The 21,385-nt window shown below is 48.5% G+C and overlaps 1 protein-coding gene across 1 annotated transcript in view; it reads right to left on the minus strand.

The window, feature by feature from the left end:
- Positions 1 to 9,206: 9,206 nt before the first annotated feature.
- Positions 9,207 to 21,385, minus strand: part of CELF5 (CUGBP Elav-like family member 5) — a 75,625-nt gene continuing 63,446 nt past the window's right edge. The window contains exons 6-11 of the mRNA XM_035119376.2: positions 20,435 to 20,581; positions 17,325 to 17,450; positions 15,306 to 15,384; positions 13,272 to 13,361; positions 10,806 to 10,949; positions 9,207 to 9,334 (exon numbers count right to left, since the gene is read on the minus strand). Coding sequence (XP_034975267.1) covers positions 9,207 to 9,334; positions 10,806 to 10,949; positions 13,272 to 13,361; positions 15,306 to 15,384; positions 17,325 to 17,450; positions 20,435 to 20,581 — 714 coding nt within the window. The remainder of the gene's footprint in view (positions 9,335 to 10,805; positions 10,950 to 13,271; positions 13,362 to 15,305; positions 15,385 to 17,324; positions 17,451 to 20,434; positions 20,582 to 21,385) is intronic.

Genomic DNA, 21,385 nt, shown 5'->3' on the forward strand with positions numbered 1-21,385 from the left:
CCAGCGAGTCGAGTGTTAGGATTGCAGCTTCTCTCTCTCTCTCTCGGGTGCTCTGCTGTACCAGATACTAAACCGGCGACTAGCTTTGGGTGCATGCTAGACACAGGACCCTGTAATTTAGTGGCTGAGCACCTGCTTTGCATGCAGAACGTTCCGAGTTCAAGTCCTGGCATCTCCACTGGGAGAGAGCCCTTCCTGAAACCCTAGAGGGGTGCTGCAGGCCAGTGTAAACAATACCGATGTCCTGACTCATTTTAAGGCAGTGTCCTATTTAAGTTGGCCTCAGAACGATGAGGACGAGAGTCGTACTTTTATTTCTATGAGAAGGTTGGTAGTATCTGATCTCCAGGTAAGTGGTGTAAAGACTGGAGCCTGAAACCCTGGGGAGCCACTGGATGGAACGGAGATCTGATTCACTGCAACGCTGCTTCCTGCGCTCCTCTGCCCAAAAAGGGGGCAGAGGCAAGTTCCTTTGGAATGGGTGTTTCCTGAAAAGCAAAAGAGGGCAGCTTGGCTCCTTGGCAGAGAGAGAGGCAATTCCACTGGCAAAGCCTCTTGCCCCAGGAGTATATTATCCCAATTTTGCAGATGGAAAAACTGAGGCTGGGAGAGCAGAGATCTCGTCCACTGAGCAAGGGGACTTCACAGTTCCTCAGGCTCGTGACTGCACCTGCACCTGCAATTTTGACCCCATGAGAAGCTGGGTTCTGTGTGGGGTGCAGAGACTTCGCAAGCTGCCTGAGGCATCGCGCCGCCCCTCCCTTAGTTGCTGCTGGTTGCATAGGTAATTTTTGCAATGTTTAAAGCTGTTTTTGCATATTTTGCTCTGAGGGGGCGAGGAGGCAAAGCGAAAATCCTGAATGAATGGGCACTTTTCCTAGGAGGAAACTCGCAGCCAAAGCGGGGGGGGGGGGGTTTTACTTCTGAGGAAATGCACACGCCTAGGTTCACTCTGCAAAGTGCTGTCTCTCCCACACCGCCAAACTATGCTGGAATTGGCTCCTGAGGCTTTGCCAGGCCTTGCCCATGGGATCCCAAGAACACCTTGGAAACGATAGGGGCTAGAAGCTTGCTCTGTTTGTTTGTGTGTTTTTTAAAAAAAAGAAAGTAAGATTCTCAAGAAGCTTAATCCTGAGGCTCAGCCTACCCTCTGCAGCCACCACAGAATCGTGCACTAGCCTGAGGCCTGCTTCTATTTGAAAAAGCCAACTTAAAAAAATAAAATTAAGTTAAAAAAGCTTTTAAATGCAGCTGCAATTTTTTAAATAAGGCTCTGATGGCAGAAAAGAAGGGAAGCGTCCATCTTCCCAGTTATACACACCTCTCCCACGAACCACCTGTTCATTGACAAGGGTGTGTGCTTAAAATGCTTTGTTTGGGTGGGGGTGATTTTTTAAAAAACGAATTTGCTGGAATTTCAGAGGGGGCTGGCAAGGTGTGTGGACCAAATTACTCTTGCCCAGAGTTTATAAATACACAGGGGTGGGGAGACTGTAACCGTGCAGAGGTTCAATTCCAGCTGCCATCAGCTTCAGCCAGCATGCCCAATGGTCGGGGCGAAGGGTGGCAACATCTGGCGAGCCAAAGTTTCTCCATCCCTCTGTTACGCCACAAGTGCCACGCCTGGGCTGCAATCCTACACACACCCGCTTATTGTCCAATTCAATGGCATGTGCTCCTGGGGAGATGCCCTCAATTGGGGCACGGCAAGTGGAGTGGGGGGTGGGGCGCCAGGGAGAAAGAGTTGCCTTGTTCTAAACAGCCCAGCTACGCCTCTTCAATGAACATGGTGCTTTCAGACGAGGGCTCTCTCATGTAGTTCAAATGCATCTGGAGGTGGGGAGAAGGCTGTTGTTAACAGGCAGAGTATCTGTTTCGAACACGGGGCCCGGATGCACTTTCTAGAATGCTCGTCTCTCTCTTTTTTACGCAATCCCTTTTGCCCAGTTCTGGGAGCTGTTGCTCTTTTCATTTCTTTTCATTTCCCCATCCAGTGCATGTTATTTATTTAATTGATCTTTTTAAATAATAAAACAACAACAACAACAACAACAACAACAACCCAAAACCGAACAGACCTCGAGGCATTTTTGGGATGCTTAAGTCATGCCAACCAGTTGTGGGAAGGTGGAGAGAATGACGCTTTGACAGTCGTACCTTGGAAGTCAAACAGAATCCGTTCCGGAAGTCCGTTCAACTTCCAAAACGTTCGGAAACTAAGATGCTGCTTCCGATTGGCTGCAGGAAGCTCCTGCAGCCAATCGGAAGCCCCGTCGGATGTTCGGGTTCCAAAGAAGGTTCGCAAACCGGAACACCCGCTTCCGGGTTTGCAGCGTTTGGGAGCCAAAACGTCCGAGTACCAAGGTGTTCGGGATCCAAGGTACGATTGTCTATATACGGTAGCTTCCCACAATGCTACGGATGCCATCACACCGCTTGCAGTGCACTTTGGGGTTTGTGCAAAGCAGCAATGTTCCCGCTCCAATTAAATTTCCACACCCCACAGTGCCTTCTAGGGATGTTACATTGGGGGAGGATTAATGGGACCCCCCCACCCAAGGGTCACCTAGTCATTGGACCTTTAATGCAGGTATCACAGCTAAAGAATTCCTGACAGGTGGCCACCCAAGCTCTCTTTAAACTCCTCCAATGGAGGCGAGTCCACCACCTTGCAAGCTGACCTGTCCCCATGCCCACCAGCTCCTACGGTCAGAAAGTTATTCCTAACGGTTAGTGGGAATCACCTTTCTTCTCATTTTAATCAACTGTTCCGGGTCCTGCCCTCCGGAGCAGCAGAAAACAAGCTGGCTCCATCTTCCTTCAGGTATTTGAAGATGGCTCTCATATCTCCTCTCAGTCTCCTCTTTTCCAGGCTAAACACACTCAGCTCCTTCAACCATTCCTCATCAGGCTTGGCTTCTAGACCCCCTGATCGTCTTGGTCGCCCTCTCCTCTGCACACCTTCCAGCTTGTCGACACCCTTCTTAAACTGAGGTGCCCAGAACTGGACACAAGACTCCAGGTGGGGGTCCGACCAAGGGAAGAAAACAGAGCAGTACTATCACTCCCCTCGATCGGGACCCTAGACTTCAGAATTGCATTAGCTTTCTTTGCTGCTGCATGACACTGTGGGCTCAATGGTGGTTCTACTCCAGCTCCCATCGGCCCCTGTTGGCTGTGGATGCTGGGAGCTGCAGTCCACATCTGAAGGGGCACCACATTTGCTAATCCTGCGAGGTGGAGGGGGGCGTTTAAATGGTGACTGCTTGTTGTGGGACGGACCATTGCTGGTGAGCTTTTATCCAGTGGGTTCCTTCCCACAGTTCAGACTGGCTGGGGCATCCATAGAAATAATAAAAATCATCATCATTATTATGTTCAGTTTGGCCCCTATTAGATGCCTTAGGCCCCAGCCTCAAGCCAGGATGGCTCCATTAAACTCCTGGGCTTGGCAACAGGGAGCCCTCGAGATATTTTTTTGGACTACACCTCCCATCATGCTTTTTCCCTTTGCAAGGCTGGCTGGGGGTGGCAAGAGTCTGACTCCAATTCAACGGTGGCTCCCTGCTTGCACCATTTCCCTCTGTTAGCTTTCCTTTGTCACCCAGGCCCCTGAAGCGGAAGGATTTTGAGTATTTGCGGCCTATTTTCATGGGGCAGGTTCTGCCTTTTAGTGGAAGAGATACGCTCCTTTTTAGGTTTCGTGGCTTGGAATTTAATGTTCATGTACTGCGTTGTTAGTCCGCTTTGCAAGTAAAGAGAGTGATAATAATTAATAATACTTGGGATGGAAAATATGTGGCTGGGATGGCTTTAAAAAAAAAAAAAAACACCTCTACATGGATAGAAGAAGCCCTGAATTGCTTGTTAGATACCCAGCGGCTGAGGACAGGCTGGCTTGCCTTGGGATATTGCCAAAGTCACCGCTTTGGGAACATGCCCACTTCTGACACCAGGTTGCTGCCACTCGCAATGCTGCTTTAGGCCGGGGTGGGCCCTTCCAGGTGGTGCTGGACTTCAACTCCCAGCAGCCAGAAGGGGCAGTAGTCAACTACAATGATGGGAATTGTAGTTCAGCAACTTTTGGAGACCCATAGATTCCTCTCTCTCCCTCTCCCTCCCTCTCTCTCCCTCTCTCTCTCTCTCTCTCTCTCTCTCTCTCTCTCTCTCTCTCTCTCTCTCTCTCACACACACACACACACACACTATCAGGAATGTTTAAGTATATAGTAAAATTCTGGCATATTTCAGTCTAGCCTGCTGCAGGAGATCTTGTGTAGCAATACATATACATATATATATAGATATATCTCTATGTTTAAAAAGATACATTTTTTTGGTCAAATTGCTACCCTTGGCATGTTTGGCTCTCCTGACACCAAAGCTAAGCTGGGGTTTGTTTGGGATGTGAGTGTTTTAAAAATGTGCTTTTAAATCTGATATACGCCTGGGATCAAGGGTAGGGGGTGGGGGGTGCAAGGGTGGCTGAGAGCAGAGGTAATGGGTGGGATGAATCTAGGGATGAAGTGCGGCATAATGGTTAGAGTGTTGGACCTGGAAGAGCAGAATTCGAACCCCGGCCCACTCAGTCATGAAGCTCACCGGGTGACCTTGGAGTCAGTCGCCATCTCTTAGCCTGACCTACCTCGCAGGGTTGTCACGAGGATGAAATGGGGGGGGGGACCCTGTGTGACACCTAGAGATCCTTGGAAGATAACCGTGGCATATAAATGAAATAAATAAACAACGATAATAAATAAGAGCCAGGGAAACAGAGCTTGGGCATCTGGGTAAGGAAGGGGTAGAATGGGGAGCCTAGGGAGATACCATGTTTCTGGATGACAAACTCCACAAAGGAGGCTGGGGCTGGTGTGATTTGGGGGTTCAGCCATTTCTGAAAGGCCCCAGACATCCATCTGTCCCCACAGCAATGGGGTAATGGGGGTGGAAACAGAGACAGGGGCGGGGCAGGGTTAAAGGACGCCTCCTGAGGCTGGGGAAAGGGGTGGTTGAGAGAAACCCTTGGGCCTGGCTGGATCAGGCCAGTGGCCCATCTAGTCGATGCAGAACAGCAGGCTGCTCTCAAGGGCAACCTGAATTTCAATGCTGGTTCGGCATGCATTCCTTTCTCTTTAAACCAGCTTTGCTTTCAATTCATTTGCATGCTATAATGATGTTATTAACATGTTGCAAGCTGCCTTGAAATCCCAATTTTTTTGGGGGGGGGGAGGATACAAATATAGAGAATTGTAGAGGTGGAAGGGATCTCATGGGTCATCTAGACCAACCCATGCAATGCAGGTATTTAATAATAATAATAATAATAATAATAATAATAATAATAATAATTTCTGCATCCTGTTCTCACAGTGGCCAACCAGATGCTTGTGGGAAGTCTGCAAGCAGGATTCGAGCACAAGAGCAACTCTCCCCTCCTGTGGTTTCCAGCAACTAGTTTTCAGAAGAATATCTACCTCCAACTGAGGAGGGGGGCTGATTGCAACAAGGCCCTGCCAGGCCCTCCAGTGCCCCCTGCAACAGAGAGCACTTAGATGCAACCGGTTGGCAACTAAGAATGGACCGGCCGACAGGACTCTCAGTCTGACGCAAGAAAACCAATTCTGAATGCCCCACCCCTGCAATTAGACAATTTGAAGGGCAGTTGAGACTGCTAGATCAGCTGGCTTTTAAAGAATAGAAATAAAAGAATCATGGGGAAGGGGCAGTTTGTCGGGCCACTGTCCCCTCAAAGAATGAAAACGAATTCACGGGAGGATCAATAAGCAGCTTTTTTGGACATGGCAGTCAAACAGAACTTCCAAAGACAGGGGCAGTCTACCTCTGAGCAGCTGAGGGGAGTTGTGTGTGTGTGTGTGTGTGTGTGTGTGTGTGTGTGTGTGGTGTGTGTAAGGAAGTCTTTTCGTGCCCTGCTACTTGTGAGTGCTCTTAGGCTGGACACTGTCAGAAAGAGTCCACTGGGTAGATGAGGTTTTGGTCTGATCGATCAATGCACAGCAGATTTTTTTGGGGGGGTTGGGGTGCCCGATGGAATGGTTGGATGCAGATAGAATGGAAAATGGGAAGAGGGGTTGGATTCTTATACAGGAAAGGCAGTGTGCTATTTGGTGGGGAGGTGGGGGGGGGGGGCCCTGGCGTTTCAGATCTCTGTTTCCAAGAATCAGCCATACCTTTGGGCTGTGCAAAGTCTCTAAGCTGCGTTGTGTATATAGAATCATAGAGCTGAATAGTCCAATGTAGGAATAACCCCCTGCAATCCATCCATACACACACACACACACACACACACACACACACACACACAGACACATGTCTCAGTTGCATACTATTTGATTTGTTCCCCTGAAGAGAGAACTCTTCTGCAATAATATTTTGCTTGCATCTTCTTGGGTTAGCAAGTTCACACTTGCACACACACACACACACACACACACACACACACACACACACATTCATACACGCTGGAAACATCGGATATCTGCAGAACAGTAAAAAATAAAACAAAATTCAAGTCTGTTGCTGGAGGCAGTGTTGTAACCCTCATCAATAGGTTCCTTTCCTTTTCCTTGCTTTTTTTTTTAAAAAACAGTTAGCCCTCCATTTGATCAGCAATATTTGGCTGTTGAGGAAGGGGGTGAGGAGGAGAACCTCCCCCCCCCGCTGCGTTCTTTTCTCTTTCCGTTTCGGCGCAGCCACGAAAATGCCGCCGCGAAGGCACTTCATGTACCTGCCCTCATCCGCGGAGCCTTCTTCAAAGACGCGCCGCAGCATCCGAACGGGTCGCCCTTCCCAGTTTGGAGAGCGGGGCTTGGCCCTTCGCCGCACCCCGTCCCGGACGCCAAGGCAGAAAAAGCGTCTTCTTTTGCACCCGGTAGAGCTCTTGGGGGGAAAGACCCAGGCCCTTTTCCGACGCCATTCGAGAATCAGGCACTATCTGTCGTCTCGCATCGACTCACCCGCCGTAGAAAGGAAGAAAAGTTTGGTCCTGTGGTTTTTCTTTTTCTCTTCTTCTTTTGAACGTTTTAAAAAAAATAGAGTTGCTGTAATATATATTTATATATCCTTATATATATATATCTTTCTCTCTCTCTCTCTCTCTCTCTTTCTCTCTTCTATTTATATACACAACACGATTTAAATTAGAAAGCCGGCGTTCAAGGCGACCTGTTAAAAGGATGCAACCAAGTCTTCAGGTTGGTCCATTGGCTAACTGGGGGCAGTTGTCCATGGTGCTGAATTCCCCCCCATACACCCTGTGAATCTTTTCAGGAGGACGTTGTGAAAGGTGTTGTTGTTGTTGCTGGATGTTGGCTGGGTTGTTTGTTATCGTTGGCTCCCCCCTCCACTCCGCCCAAGGAAGGTGGGGAATTGTTCTGGGGATCTCTTCTTTAAAACGAAAGAACGAAATCAACTGGAAGAGGGGATCCTTAACTTCACCTGGAGGAGGAGGAGGAGGAGGAGGAGGAGGAGGAGGAGGAGGAGGAGGAGGAGGAGGAGGAGGAGGAGAAGAAGAAGAAGAAGAAGAAGAAGAAGAAGAAGAAGAAGAAGAAGAAGAAGAAGAAGAAGAAGAAAGAGAGAGAGAGAGAGAGAGAGAGAGAGAGAGAGAGAGAGAGAGGTTGGAATGCAAGGTTGTCAAAGTCACACACCTCTCCCCACCCCACCCCACCCTATGATAAAATACAGCAGGGGTGGCCAACTCCCAAGAGACTGTGATCTACCTACAGAATTAAAAAGTGCCAGTGATCTACCCCCTTTTGTTAGTCATTCAGGTCAAAGTTCTTGTTGAGCTTTTTTAGGGAGAAGGAAAGCCCTGTTTTGGGGGGTGCAGGGCAAAAAATTGAGCTTTTTTTAGGGGAGCCAAAGTTGTTGAGCTTCTTTGGGGGAGCCAGTGATCTACCACAGATGTCCAGTGATCTACCGGTAGATCACGATCTACCTGTTGGATGTGCCTGAAATACAGCATGCTCACATCGTGCCCAAGGGGGTGGGGTTCAGATCAGATCAGAACAGGGATAGAAACCTTTAGAGGCCTCAAGCACTTGAAATATTTTGGTGCCCCATACATATCTAATTCAAAATATAAAACAATAATAAACCGTGAACTGAAATTTTATTTTTTCGAAATGAAACGAAACGTACGGTAAGATGGAAGGTGATGCTTATTTTTGTATACCTCCACTTTATTTGAATTTTACCCCTCCTCCTTTTTCAAAAAGTCTTTGATCGGATCCTCAAAACTAATTTGGCATCTATACCTAGTGGGCTCACTGGAAGGACAGATCCTGAAGCTGAGGCTCCAATACTTTGGCCACCTCATGAGAACAGAAGACTCCCTGGAAAAGACCCTGATGCTGGGAAAGATTGAGGGCACAAGGAGAAGGGGACGACAGAGGACGAGATGGTTGGACAGTGTTCTTGAAGCTACAAACATGAGTTTGACCAAACTGCGGGAGGCAGTGCAAGACAGGAGTGCCTGGCGTGCTCTGGTCCATGGGGTCACGAAGAGTCGGACACGACTAAACGACTAAACAACGACAAAATACCTAGTGGAGATCAGGCCCCCAGCCTGCCTTGTTGCATGGTTGTCGTATTGGGATTTTTAATAGTTCCCAACAGAGAAAATGAACACTCAATTGAGCAATTGGTGAGCATTGATGTTAAAAATTCGGCAATGGATTTTTTTTTTAGGTGCCCACTTCCCTTGATGCCCTAAGCATGTATTTATTCTGCTTAATAGTTCATCCATCCCTAGTTCAGCTCCAAGGGGTCCAAAACCCTAGAGGTGCCCCACGGCTGGTGGGTGAGAGAGAGAGAATCATAGAATCATAGAATCATAGAGTTGGAAGAGACCACAAGGGCCATCCAGTCCAACCCCCTGCCAAGCAGGAAACACCATCAAAGCTTTCTTGACATATGCCTGTCAAGCCTCTGCTTAAAGACCTCCAAAGAAGGAGACTCCACCACACTCCTTGGGAGCAAATTCCACTGCCGAACAGCTCTTACTGTCAGGAAGACAGTAAGACAGGCTCCCCACTACACTCAGAGGGAGCCTTGCCCAAACGCTGCAATTTTTCCTCCAAGGGGAGTTCTATCGCTTAGGTAGCCCTTTTCTGGAGCTTTTTGGACTCCGCGACATCCTTGCATTTACGTACTGCGGGACTGCAGTTTCCATCGCAGGGACCCACAGTTCAGTAGGGGTGGCTGGCGTCCTTAGGCCGCTTCAATTGCACCTTCAATCTTTTCATGCCGATCTGGAACCCATTCATAGCCTGGATGGCTGTCTGGGCACTGGATGGGTTGTCGAAACTCACAAAGCCTGAATAAAAGGGGGAGGCAAAGATTGAGAAAGAGAAGAAAGGAAGGGAATAAAACACAAGCGAATTTGTCATAAGAATGTAAGCATAGCTCCGTCGGTAGATCAGGATCTCTGGGTTGTAGGTCTGAGTCCCGTGTTGGGGGGGGGGAATTCCCAGCACTGCAGGGGGGTTGGAATAGATGACCCTTGGGGTCCATTCCAACTCTACAATTCTATGATTGTATAACTCTGAAATAAATAATGATGATGACAAGCTCCCCTATTCCTGAAGCACGTCAAGCCCCCGAGCTCTGCCTGATAGCTCAGTCGGTAGAGCAGGAGAAGCTTCATCTCAGGGCTGTGGGTTCGAGCCCCGTGTTGGGCAGGGGGTTGGACTAGATGACCCTTGTCTCCCTTCAGGATCAGGCCAATGGGCCCTCTTCATCCAGTATCCTGTTCTCACGGTGGCTAACCAGATGCCCCCAAAGGGAAGCCCACAGGCAGGAGCGAATTATCCTCCGCGAATTTGCCCAATTCTCTTTTAAAGCCACCATTCATAAATGGCCTCTGTAACGGATTGACACGGTTTTGAAATATTTATTCCTACCTGGCTGGGAAAGAGTTAATCCACCTCCAGCCTGACTGACATAACATTCTGGTGGGGGCGGGACTGTCCCCAGTTTAAAAGGAGGGAGCAGCCAGGTTTGTCAGTTGAGGAGAGGGAGAGGGAGTGGGTAGGCGCGAAGAAGAAAGTTGAGAGGACAGGATCGTGGGGATCGAGATGAGGTTCAGGAAAGCTCGATGTTAAATGTTTGGCGGAGATGATCTACAACCGAAACGTAGCTTATAAACACATGTAACGTTAAAGAAACAACTAGGTTCTAAGGTTAATAAAATTATTCTCTTTTGTGCCAAGAAGTATCGTCATTATTTTTCCAGCAAGGTATCGGGACTCACGGAAGTGGTAACTCATTAGAGGGCAAAACCTACCTCAGGAAAAGAGGCAAAAGTTTGTGTCGTAGAGTAACACTGAGGAGGCTTAGAAAGATAACCTGGGGTGTCAACAAGTTGCCAACTTTTACTTTTATAGTAGGGGGAATCAAGCCGAGAGAGAGAGAGACCCTTTACTGGTGGCAGGAGGTTATTCTATCAAACAGGTGTATTTTTTGATACCAGGTCACGTGAGCTGGAAGGAGAGTCTCTTTACTTATAAACCCACAAGAATAAAGCTGTTTATTTGGAGGCGGCGGGAGAAGAGTGGGGGTGGCTTCACCTCTGGTTTCCTGTGTCACATTTTAGTAATAGAGAGGGGGGACATTCGTCGCAGCCTCAAGTTAGGCATATGAGCAGAGAGCGGGTCAGGTTTGCTGACGATACTAAGACGCTCAGGGTTGTTAAAACAAAAGGAGATTGCAAAGGACCTCTCCAAACCGGGTGCTTCCATTGCCCGCCCTGCAGCCGCCCCTCTTCCCACCCTCCCTCAATCGCTCACCGAAGCATTTGCTCTGGTTCGTTGCCCGGTCCATGAAAACTTTGGAGGAGATGATGTTGCCAAAGGGAAGGAACATCTGCATGAGCTCGTTGTCGCCAAACTCCTGAGGGAGGTGGTAGATAAAAAGGTTGCATCCTTCGGGGCCTGAAGTGAAAGAGGCAGCATGGCATACTGGTTAGAGCATCAATCGAGGAGCAGGGAGGCATTGGGTTCAAATCCCCCCCCCGTTTAGCAACGAAACACCCTTGAGTGACCACGAGCCTGTTGCATTCTTTGGCTTGCATCCCACTAAGTGGCCTCTGGCCACTATGAAGGAATTTGAGTGGTCCTCCAGCAAGCAGTTTCCACCAAACTATCCCCTCCCACCAGCAGATGCCACTTGAAAAATTGTCCAACGGGCAGGGTTAAATCCTGCACTGACTGTGCATGGCATGCCTGTTTCCTGGAAGGGGGGGGCGTGGTCTGCATTGGAATTTTCTGCTTCAACAAAGATCTCCCCACAGTTCGCCACTTGGAAAAACGAACAGGGGTCATTTAAGACATTTGCAAAGTTAAAATGTCAATGGACTAAAAAGAGACTGGCTTTCTAAACGTTTGGGCGGGCGGGTCTATACGGGGATTGGTGTTTGGCAGGTCTCAGCAGTTGTGTACTGAGGGCAGGGAGTTCTAGCATGCACGTGAAAAGATCAAGTACTTTATAAACACTCTGATCAAATGCTACCTAAATATGGCACAAAGGTTCCTGCTTACCAGGGAGATGGTCTCTGGTTTCTAACCCTATATCTATTTGGGGTGTGTGTGTGTGTGTGTTAAAATTTCATTCCATGTGAGCAGTGTGGTTGTGGTGATGGGTGAGCATTTTTGGGGAGCATGGATGCTAATGCGACTGAACGCACCCTAATGTTGTCCTGAGATCTTTTGATTAAGGGTGGTATATAAATAATAATAATAATAATAATAATAATAATAATAATAATAATAATAATTATCATTTCCATTTCTGCAGGGAATTCTGATGCTAATCCAGGAAGGGGTTTGCATGAAGTACCTGGCCAAAACTGGGGGGGGGGCAATTTTTTTAGTTTTTATCAGCAAGGCAGGGACGGACTTTGGTAATCTTTCATAATACGGCACCTTGTGTGAGGCCAAAATCTTGTGCTCCCCAATGGATCTTCTCAATCTTTTTTTTTGCCCCCTCAGCTCAGCACCCTGTGCAGAGGAACCACCCACACCGCCCTGAATATAGCGTCTCTGGCGTAGCAAGGGGGTGCGATGGGGACGGTCCGCCCCGGATGCCACCTTATAGGGGGGTGACACTCGGTGCGTCCCCCGTGACTCCCAAGCCAAGCGGCACCGCTCCAGCGGGGATGGTGCAGGGATCCTCTGCTCGCGGCTGCATGCGTAGTACGTAGCGATGCTGCACATCCTTTGCTCACGGGTGCAGGAGGATCCCTGCATCATCCCTGTACGGCGCTAGACCAGCGCCTCCGGCGGCGGAGCTATGTAGCGTGCATGTGCATGTGTGGCGTCGCTACGTACTACGCATGCATGGTACGTAGCGATGCCACACATGCGTGCTACGTAGCGATGCCCTGCCCCCGGGTGCCACTGTATAGCGTTGCTGCAAGTGCTTTGAAGTCCTAAGCTCAGCACAGTCATTGTGGTCCCCAGTGAGTGACAGGTGGGAGGTCCCACCCACCCTTCACATCCTGACCGATTCTGAGAAGGCTGTGGCCTGCGGAGCCCAGAAGGTTCCTCACCGCTGAGCTAAGTCACACTAAGTCTCAGGACCCCTTCTATGATTGCATAGCTGCCAAGTCTCCCGTTTCCCCCGGGAAATCCCCGTTTTTCCAGCTGTTCCTAGCTGAAAAAAATGGATTTTTTTGTTTCCCCCCGGTTTATTCTGGCGCGGCGGCCATTTTGGAACTGGGCGGAGCATGCTCAGAAGCGACTTTTGATGCTGCTCTGCCCAGTTCCAAAATGCGACTTCTGGCGCGACGGCCATTTTGGAACTGGGCAAAGCAGCATCAAAAGTCACTTCTGAGCATGCTCCGCCCAGTTCCAAAATGGCGGCAGCGCTACTTCCGGTCTGCTATTTCCAGCCCGGTCCCTTATTTCTCTGACAGCAACTTGGCAGGTATGTGATTGCTGTGATTCTAACTCATTCCATCGACTCCATTGAAAGCTCATCCCCCCCCAAAAAAAAACCCAGGTTCCTTCTCCAGAACTATTTTCATCCCAGCTGATTGTAGCAAGAGCTACCATTTCAAGAACATGATTGGTGTCTGAGTTTACTTTCCCCCCTCTTCCCTCCCCACTTCCTTTTCCTTTTGTGTCTTTTTCTTTTCCATGGGCAGGGGCTGGCCTGTTTAAAACTGACGGCATGGCTGAGGGGTGGGGCAGGGAGGCACAAGTGCTCTAAATGGAACAAGGGAAGATTGCCTTTGGACCCGGAAGACGACTTACCTTCCCTTTGCTGCTGCTGAATTATTGGAAGGGGCTGAGGGATGGGCTGAGCTACCGGGGTGATGGTGGTGGCTGGGTAGACAGCTGGGCGGGGAAAGAGAAGGGAGACAGAGCATTCATTTGATTATTTTTCATGTATTTTGGTTTTTTAAAACATATTTTTCTTTCTTTAAATTTCGTTGGCCGAAAATCAAAATGCGAAATGCTTCAAATCAGAGCAAAACAATGTCAATAAATTCAGCCTAATACTATATACAGCTTGCATTTTAAATATATATATATAATCAAATTAAGGAAAGGAAAAAAGCAACAAATAAGGCTACTAACATACAGATTCAAGTTAGAATTTCCAGTCACCGCAATGCAAATATCTATCCGTGTCCATTTTGCTCATGGAAAGCCCATATAATTCTGCAATCTTGCATACTTCAAATACACTTGCCTATGTGTGCATTCAGGTGGGCTCCTAGTTAAAGAACGGAGTCAAACTCTGCTGTATATTTGTTTTAAAGCATGAAACTCTTAATCTCAGGGTTGCAGGTTTGAGCAAAAGATCGCAGGGGGTTGGACGAGATGATATTCGTGATCCCTTCCAGCTGTACAATTCTATTCTAAGTACAGTGGTACCTTGGTTTACAACCATAATCCGTTCTGGAGGTCGTTCTGTAAACCAAAACAGGTTGTAACGCAAGGTGCGCTTTCGCCAATGGGGCCTCCAAAATTTATTTGTTTGTAATCCACACAAAAAATGGGTTGTAATCCAAAAAAAGGTTGCAAACCGGGACACACACTTCCAGGTTTGACATGTTTGTAATCCAAAACGTATGCAAACCAAGACATATGCAAACCAAGGCACCACTGTAATTCTATAAGTTTTCAAAAGCAGTGAGCTTAAGGTTAGTCATTCTACATATTTTGAAACTGCGGTAGGTCCAGTTGCGGACGACTCTGGGGTTGCGGCTTTCATCTCGCTCTATAGACCGAGGGAGCTGGTGTTTATCCGCAGACAGCTTCCAGGTCATGTGGCCAACATGACTAAGCTGCTTCTGGCGAACCAGAGCAGCACATGGAAACGCCGTTTACCTTCCTGCTGGAGCAGTACCTATTTATCTACTTGCACTTTGATGCGCTTTCAAACTGCTCAACAAAGGAATAGCACAGAGTAAAAAATACATCGGGTACTGGTCAGCTTAAAAGGTGTAATCCAGGCATCCCCAAACTTCAGCCCTCCACATGTTTTGGCCTACAATTCCCATCTTCCCTGACCACTGGTCCTGCTAGCTAGGAATCATGGGAGTTGTAGGCCAAAACATCTGGAGGGCCGCAGTTTGGGGGTGCCTGGTGTAATCCCATCACAAACTCCAAAGTGGTAAATCCCAAAGGCCCAGGGAGCAGTTCCCGGCGAGTTCTGCTTGTTGCAGTGCAGTACCTTGTGGCAGCCTGCATTGCAGGGGGTTGGACTTGATGACTCTTGGGGGGTCCCTCCCAACTGCACATACAATTCTACGTGGCCACGCGTGGCCACACTGAGCCAGACCCCTCACTGGTTGAGGACCTTGAGGAGCAGACAGGGTTGGGCTAGATGACCCTCAGGGGTCCCTTCCAAGCTCCACAGTTCTACAATTCTATGAACGGCCAGTTGCCGCCTTTCAGTCTAACCGACCTCGCAGGGCTGTTTGTAAGGATAAAATGGGGGCAAAGGGTGGAGAACCACGTATTCCTTGGAAATGGGCTGGAGAGAAGCTCTCAGAGGCTTCTAGCTACTAGTATATGCCTCTGAAAACCAATCGCTTGGAATTGCAGCTTGGAAAAGTTGTGTCTCTCACCCCGAGGTAATTCTGCTCCTGCTACAAAAAAGAGCCACGGCCTTTCTGTAAACCTCGGCAAATGCTCCCATAACCCCCCGCCTCTTGCTTTGCAGCGGGCTGTTCTTGGCTCCGATCCTGTCGGCACACCGCCCCCTGAGTTTGCCTATAGCGCGACTGATGTCGGCAGCTTTCCCCGAGGAAGAGGGCTATTTCACGCACACAGTACCTGCATACTGCTGGACTCCCGTGAAGGCTGGGTGCATAGTCTCTGCTACCGATGGGTTCTGAGCTAAAAGAGGAGAGATCTTATTTTATTTTTCTAAAGGAACGGACCTGTTGAGAAGAAGGGAGGAAGTCCTAAAATGCGAACGAGCAAAAAAGAAAAAGAATCGGAGTTGGGAGTGGGAATTGGGAGTCGCAACAGCATTTTGAACCATTGCTCCAAACAGACATCAGAACCGAACAGCCAGCGACCAAAAGCTGACTCAGAATCTTGAGGACTAGAATGAGCAGGTTTACTGAAGATGGTGGTTGGGAGAGAATTCAGTGGCGTAGCAAGGGGGGGGGGGCGATGGGGGCGGGTCACCCTGAGTGCCACCCTGGAGAGGGGGTGACCCTCGGCACCCCTCACTGGGGAACATTTTTTAAATTTTCTGTTGCACGAGATTTTTCAACTGTTCTTATATGTTCTTTCAATGCTGATTTCATATCTGAAGTCAGTTTTGTTCTGTAAGCTCTAGGTTGTTGTTTTTTTTGCAATTCTTGTTTTTCACTTTTCACCAGAGCCAGAGCCAGAGCCGCGTGGGGGGGGGGGGTTAACAAAAAAAAACAAACACACAGCACCGGGTACCACCTGGGCTTCCTACGCCTCTGGGAGAGATGACAGTTGGAGTCCAGCATCGTCTGGGAGGACCATAGGCTGCCCATCTATATCCTCCTCTCTGTTCGTGTTTCCCACACCCCACCACCTTTCCCCTGTCCTACCTGTGCAGGGAAGAAGCCCGTTCGTATAAACTGCCTCCAAGGTGGGATGGCTGCTGGGAATGGGGACCACTCCCGCGAAGCTGTTGGTGATGGGTGCCACCAGTCCCGGGATGGCAGTTGTGCCCAAGAGAGGAGGCGAGTGTAACCCTGCAGATTAGAGGCAGAAAAGCAGGTGGATGTAACTTTCCTTTTAACAGCTCTGGGGACAGCATTGGAGCGTGCCCCTCCTTGCATCCAGACGTGCCTTTCGCCCTCAGAAGCAACCTTACAGCAGGTGCTTGTTCGTCTACTGCAGGCTTCCTCAACCTCGGGCCTCCAGGTGCTTTGAGACTACAGTTCCCATCATAGAATCATAGAATCATAGAGTTGGAAGAGACCACAAGGGCCATCCAGTCCATCAAAGCATTCTTGACATATGCCTGTCAAGCCTCTGCTTAAAGACCTCCAAAGAAGGAGACTCCTTGGTAGCAAATTCCACTGCCGAACAGCTCTCACTGTCAGGAAGTTCTTCCTAATGTTTAGGTGAAATCTTCTTTCTTATAGTTTGAATCCATTGCTTCGTGTCCGCTTCTCTGGAGCAACCTTTCTCCCTCCTCTATATGACATCCTTTTATATATTTGAACATGGCTATCATATCACCCCTTAACCTTCTCTTCTCCAGGCTAAACATACCCAGCTCCCTAAACATCCCTGACCACTGGTCCTGCTAGCTAGGGATCATGGGAGTTCCAGGCCAAAAACACCTGGAGGGCCGAGGTTGAGGAAGCCTGGTCTACTATTTACGCTGAGGGGCATCTTTCGCACACGCTTTTCAACCGGGGCCATCAGGAACCGAACCTGGGAACTATCCATGCAAAAAAAGATACTCTTCCCACTGAACTACCTCTTCAGGGAGAGAGAATAAAGGAGAGGAGCTGCCTTGTACCAGGTCAGAAGTCCTGCATTCTCTACCATGCATGGCAGAAAATATAAAATTAACCGGCAATCCTCCTCCATCTGGATTGTGGAAAATATTAAAGTTTGTTGGATCGAAATCTGAGCTGGTCATATAGTGGAGAAGTACAAACCTACTGGATTTAGCTTGCGTCTATCATTAGGCAGCAGGTCCTGAGAGAGGGGAGCAGCGTACAATGGCAAAAATCACGTTGGCTGCTCTGTCCCCTTTTCCCTCTTGCATGCGGCCCTTAGAAGCTTGCCCAGAAGGCTGGGAAAACTTCCCCACCCCTGAAACCAACGACACACACCTGAGGTTTGTGCAACTGGAGTGGCTGGCAAGCCATTTAGGCTGACGGTGCCGATTTGCTGGATGTGGCAGGGGGAGAAGGTGAGGCTTGGGCTGACGAAGCTTCCATGAGATGCCGAGAGGACGGTCTGCTGCTGCATCAGCTGAGAAAAGAAACGAAAAAAAGTGCAGGCAAGTCTCTAAGTGATGCAGAGGTTACTTTCCGAGGCAGTGTGTGTGTGTGTAAGTGAAATCGTGTCTATTGGGAAACACCATAGAAAAAGCCTGCAAACACCCTCTAAAACAGGCATCCCCAAACTGCGGCCCTCCAGATGTTTCGGCCTACAACTCCCATGATCCCTAGCTAACAGGAACAGTGGTCGGGGAAGATGGGAATTGTAGTCCAAAACATCTGGAGGGCCGAAGTTTGGGGATGCTTGCTCCAACCTCTAGGAACCCTTTAGAAAACCAAACCTCCACCACAATCGCTCCCCCCAAACCTCATAGAATCATAGAGTTGGAAGAGACCACAAGGGCCATCCAGTCCAACCCCCTGCCGAGCAGGAAACACCATCAAAGCATTCTTGACATATGCCTGTCAAGCCTCTGCTTAAAGACCTCCAAAGAAGGAGACTCCGCCACACTCCTTGGTAGCAAATTCCACTGCCGAACAGCTCTTACTGTCACCTCCTTGTCCAAACTTTCCATAGGCCGGTGCAAAATGCTCCTGGGATTGCACAACGCTGTTTTTGCATCATTTTCACGCTTCCGGGGTGCTGTTTTTGCTCCTTTACGTGCCACTGCCTGGTCGGCGGCATGCCTTGAGCGTGTGCAAGTAACAATCCGCAGCAATGACACCACACAGGGATATATATTGGCGGCTCGGTTCAGCTTCTATGGTTGGAGGCCGCAATGCTTCTGAATCCTAGCTGCTGGAAGCCGCAGGAGGGGAGGGCTGCTCTTGTGCTCAGATCCTGCTTGCTGGTTTCCCCGTCATCTGGGCGTCCACAGTGAGGAACAGATGCTGGCCTAGACGGGCAACTGGCCTGATCCAGCAAGCTCCTCTTCTAACGTTTGTTGTTGTTGTTTTATACTTTTCAAATTTATACATTTCATTAATTTTACAATCCATTCAACATTTCAACATTTGACTTCCTTCCCCCTCTTTCTGTGGTTCCTTAAATTTATTTGTTCATATATTCTGCAGATCCAAATTGACTTAATTTCCTCATTTATTCATCCACTTTAAATCTATACTCTTATATAAAACTGCAGGCTATTACGATAATCCTGCCAATGTTTTAATCTGTTTACAATTTATCTGTAAATATTCAATAAACCATTTCCATTCTTTTATAAAGAATTTGTTATCTTGATTTCTTATTCTTCCAGTAAGTTTTTGCCTATTCCATAAGCTTTTGCATCCATTCTCCCTTTGCTGGGACTTCTGCTTCTTTCCACTTTGGGGCAAGTAACAATCTTGCCACTGTAGTAGTGTACATAGATAAATTTCTATACAATTTTGTCCCTATAATTCCCAAAAGAAAAGCTTCTGGTTTTTTCCCCTTTTAATAAAAGTTATTTTGAACATCTTTTTCAATTCATTCTCATTTCCCAGTATCTTTAACCTTGCTACAGGACCACCACTAAAAAGAATGATGATAATAATAATAATAATAATAATAATAATAATAATAATAATAATAATTTATTTATACCCCGCCCATCTGGCTGAGTTTCCCCAGCCACTCTGGGCGGCTTCCAACAGAACATTAAAATGCAATAAACGATTAAACATTAAAAGCTTCCCTAAACAGGTCTGACTTCAGATGTCTTCTAAAAGTCTGGTAGTTGTTTTTCTCTTTGACATCTGGTGGGAGGGCGTTCCACAAGGCGGGGGCCACTACCGAGAAGGCCCTCTGCCTGGTTCCCTGTAACTTGGCTTCTTGCAGGGAGGGAACTGCCAGAAGGCCCTCGGCTCTGGACCTCAGTGTCCGGGCAGAATGATGGAGGTGGAGACGCTCCTTCAGGTATACTGGACCGAGGCCGTTTAAAAAGAACCTTCCTTCTCTTTACATTTCCAAAATTTGTTTGATTTAGATTTATACATTTTTGCCAGTTTACTCGGTGCTACCGGTAGATACCAATGATATATCATTTTCATATCATTTCCACTTAGAACAAGAGTTTGGACTTGATATCCTGCCTTTCACTCCCCTTAAGGAGTCTCAAAGCGGCTAGCAATCTCCTTTTCCCTTCCTCCCCCACAACAAACACTCTGTGAGGTGAGTGAGGCTGAGAGACCTCAGAGAAGTTTGTCTAGCCCAAGGTCAACCCAGCAGCTGCATGTGGAGGAGTGGGGATGCGAACCCGGTTCACCGGATTACGAGTCTACCGCTCTTAACCACTACACCACGCTGGCTCTTAGACCAGGGGTCACAAAACTTTTTCAACAGTGGCCCGGTCCACTGTTCCTCAGACCTTGTGGGGGGCCAGACTCTATTGCGGGGGGGATGAATGAATTCCTATGCCCCACAAATAACCCAGAGATGCGTTTCAAATAAAAGGACACATTCTACTCATGTAAAGACACCAGGCAGCCCCCACAAATAACCCAGAGATGCGTTTTAAATAAAGGATACATTCTACTCATGTAAAAACACCAGGCAGGCCCCACAAATAACCCAGAGGTGTGTTTTGATTAAAATGGCACGTTTTACTCATGTAAAGCAGGCCCCACAAATAACCCAGAGATGCGTTTTAAATAAAAGGACACATTCTACTCATATAAAGACACCAGGCAGGCCCCACAAATAACCCAGAGATGAGTTTTAAATAAAAGGACACATTCTACTCATGTAAAAACACACGGGCCGGATTGAGAAGGCGATTGGGCCAAATCTGGGCCCTGGGCCTTGGTTTGCCTACCCATGTCTTAGGCCATAACATGCTGTAAATTTTATATCCAAATTCCACAATCCTTCCCATGCAGCTCTCCTTGAAGTAGGGCTTCAAGGAAATGCCCTACTGAATGCAGGCACACACAAACACACACCCTGAATTCACACACACACACACACACACACACACACACACACACACACACACAGCCCTCCCTCTGATGCCTCGCGTACGGGCGGATACTCACAGCCTGAGCATATGCGCTGTACGGGGTGAAGGGCAGCGCAAAGGAAGGCGTGAGGATCCCCAGCTGCCCCACCATCTGCTGCATGCGCCGGAGGGTCCTCTCTTTGTCCGTGTCGGCAAATTTCACCACAAGGCTGGAGGAAGCGCCCTAGTTCGCAGGAGGAGGAGGAAAGGTCAACCGGAGCGAGATGGGCATGTGAGGGAAAGGCAAGGGGGAAAATGGGTCGAGAGGCACAGGAGTCAGACTCTTTAGCCACGACTCTGGCATTACAGGGGGTTGGACTAGATGACCCTAGGGGTGCCCTCCAACTCTGCAGTTCTATGATTCCACCACTGGCATGAGACCCGCTGTGGGGAGCCTCCTCCTGCCTGCCACTCCTCTCTAGCACAGCGGCAGCCAAGGAGGACTCCCTCCAGAGCTGCTGCAAGTCAGTGTAGGCGAGAGCAGCCAAGGAGGGCCAGCAATTGAACATTGCACAGGGCAGTTCTGATTTAAATCAGCCCTTTATTCCAAATCATGTGGACTGGAGTCTTGTTTTCAGCGAGCGCAGCTCGGTGGCCAATCTGGTGAGAGCTGCCCGGAACCCTACAAAGCCCCACTGATAGTCATTAACAGTTCCCCCCCCCAAAAAAAACCCCACACCCAACCCTCCCTGCTAAAACCTGCCTGGAGAGAGAGAGAGAGAGAGAGAGAGAGAGAGAGAGAGAGAGAGAGATCAAGAAAATTAGGGTAGCCAAAGAAGAAAGAGAGAGAATAAAAATCTAATCAGAGCAGCATCTGAGAGCCTCGCCAGGCCGAAATGAATCTGAAGGGCACATTTACTTAATCCCACCTTCCCTCCAAGGAACACAGTTCTCCCCTGCCTCATTTTATCTTCACAACAACCCTGAGAGGTAGGTTCGTCTCGCGAGAGACTGCAACTGGTCATCCCTAGGAGCTGCGTGGGGATTC

This window comes from Zootoca vivipara, chromosome 6 (genome assembly GCF_963506605.1).
Source record: "Zootoca vivipara chromosome 6, rZooViv1.1, whole genome shotgun sequence".
Classification (NCBI taxonomy): domain Eukaryota; kingdom Metazoa; phylum Chordata; class Lepidosauria; order Squamata; family Lacertidae; genus Zootoca; species Zootoca vivipara.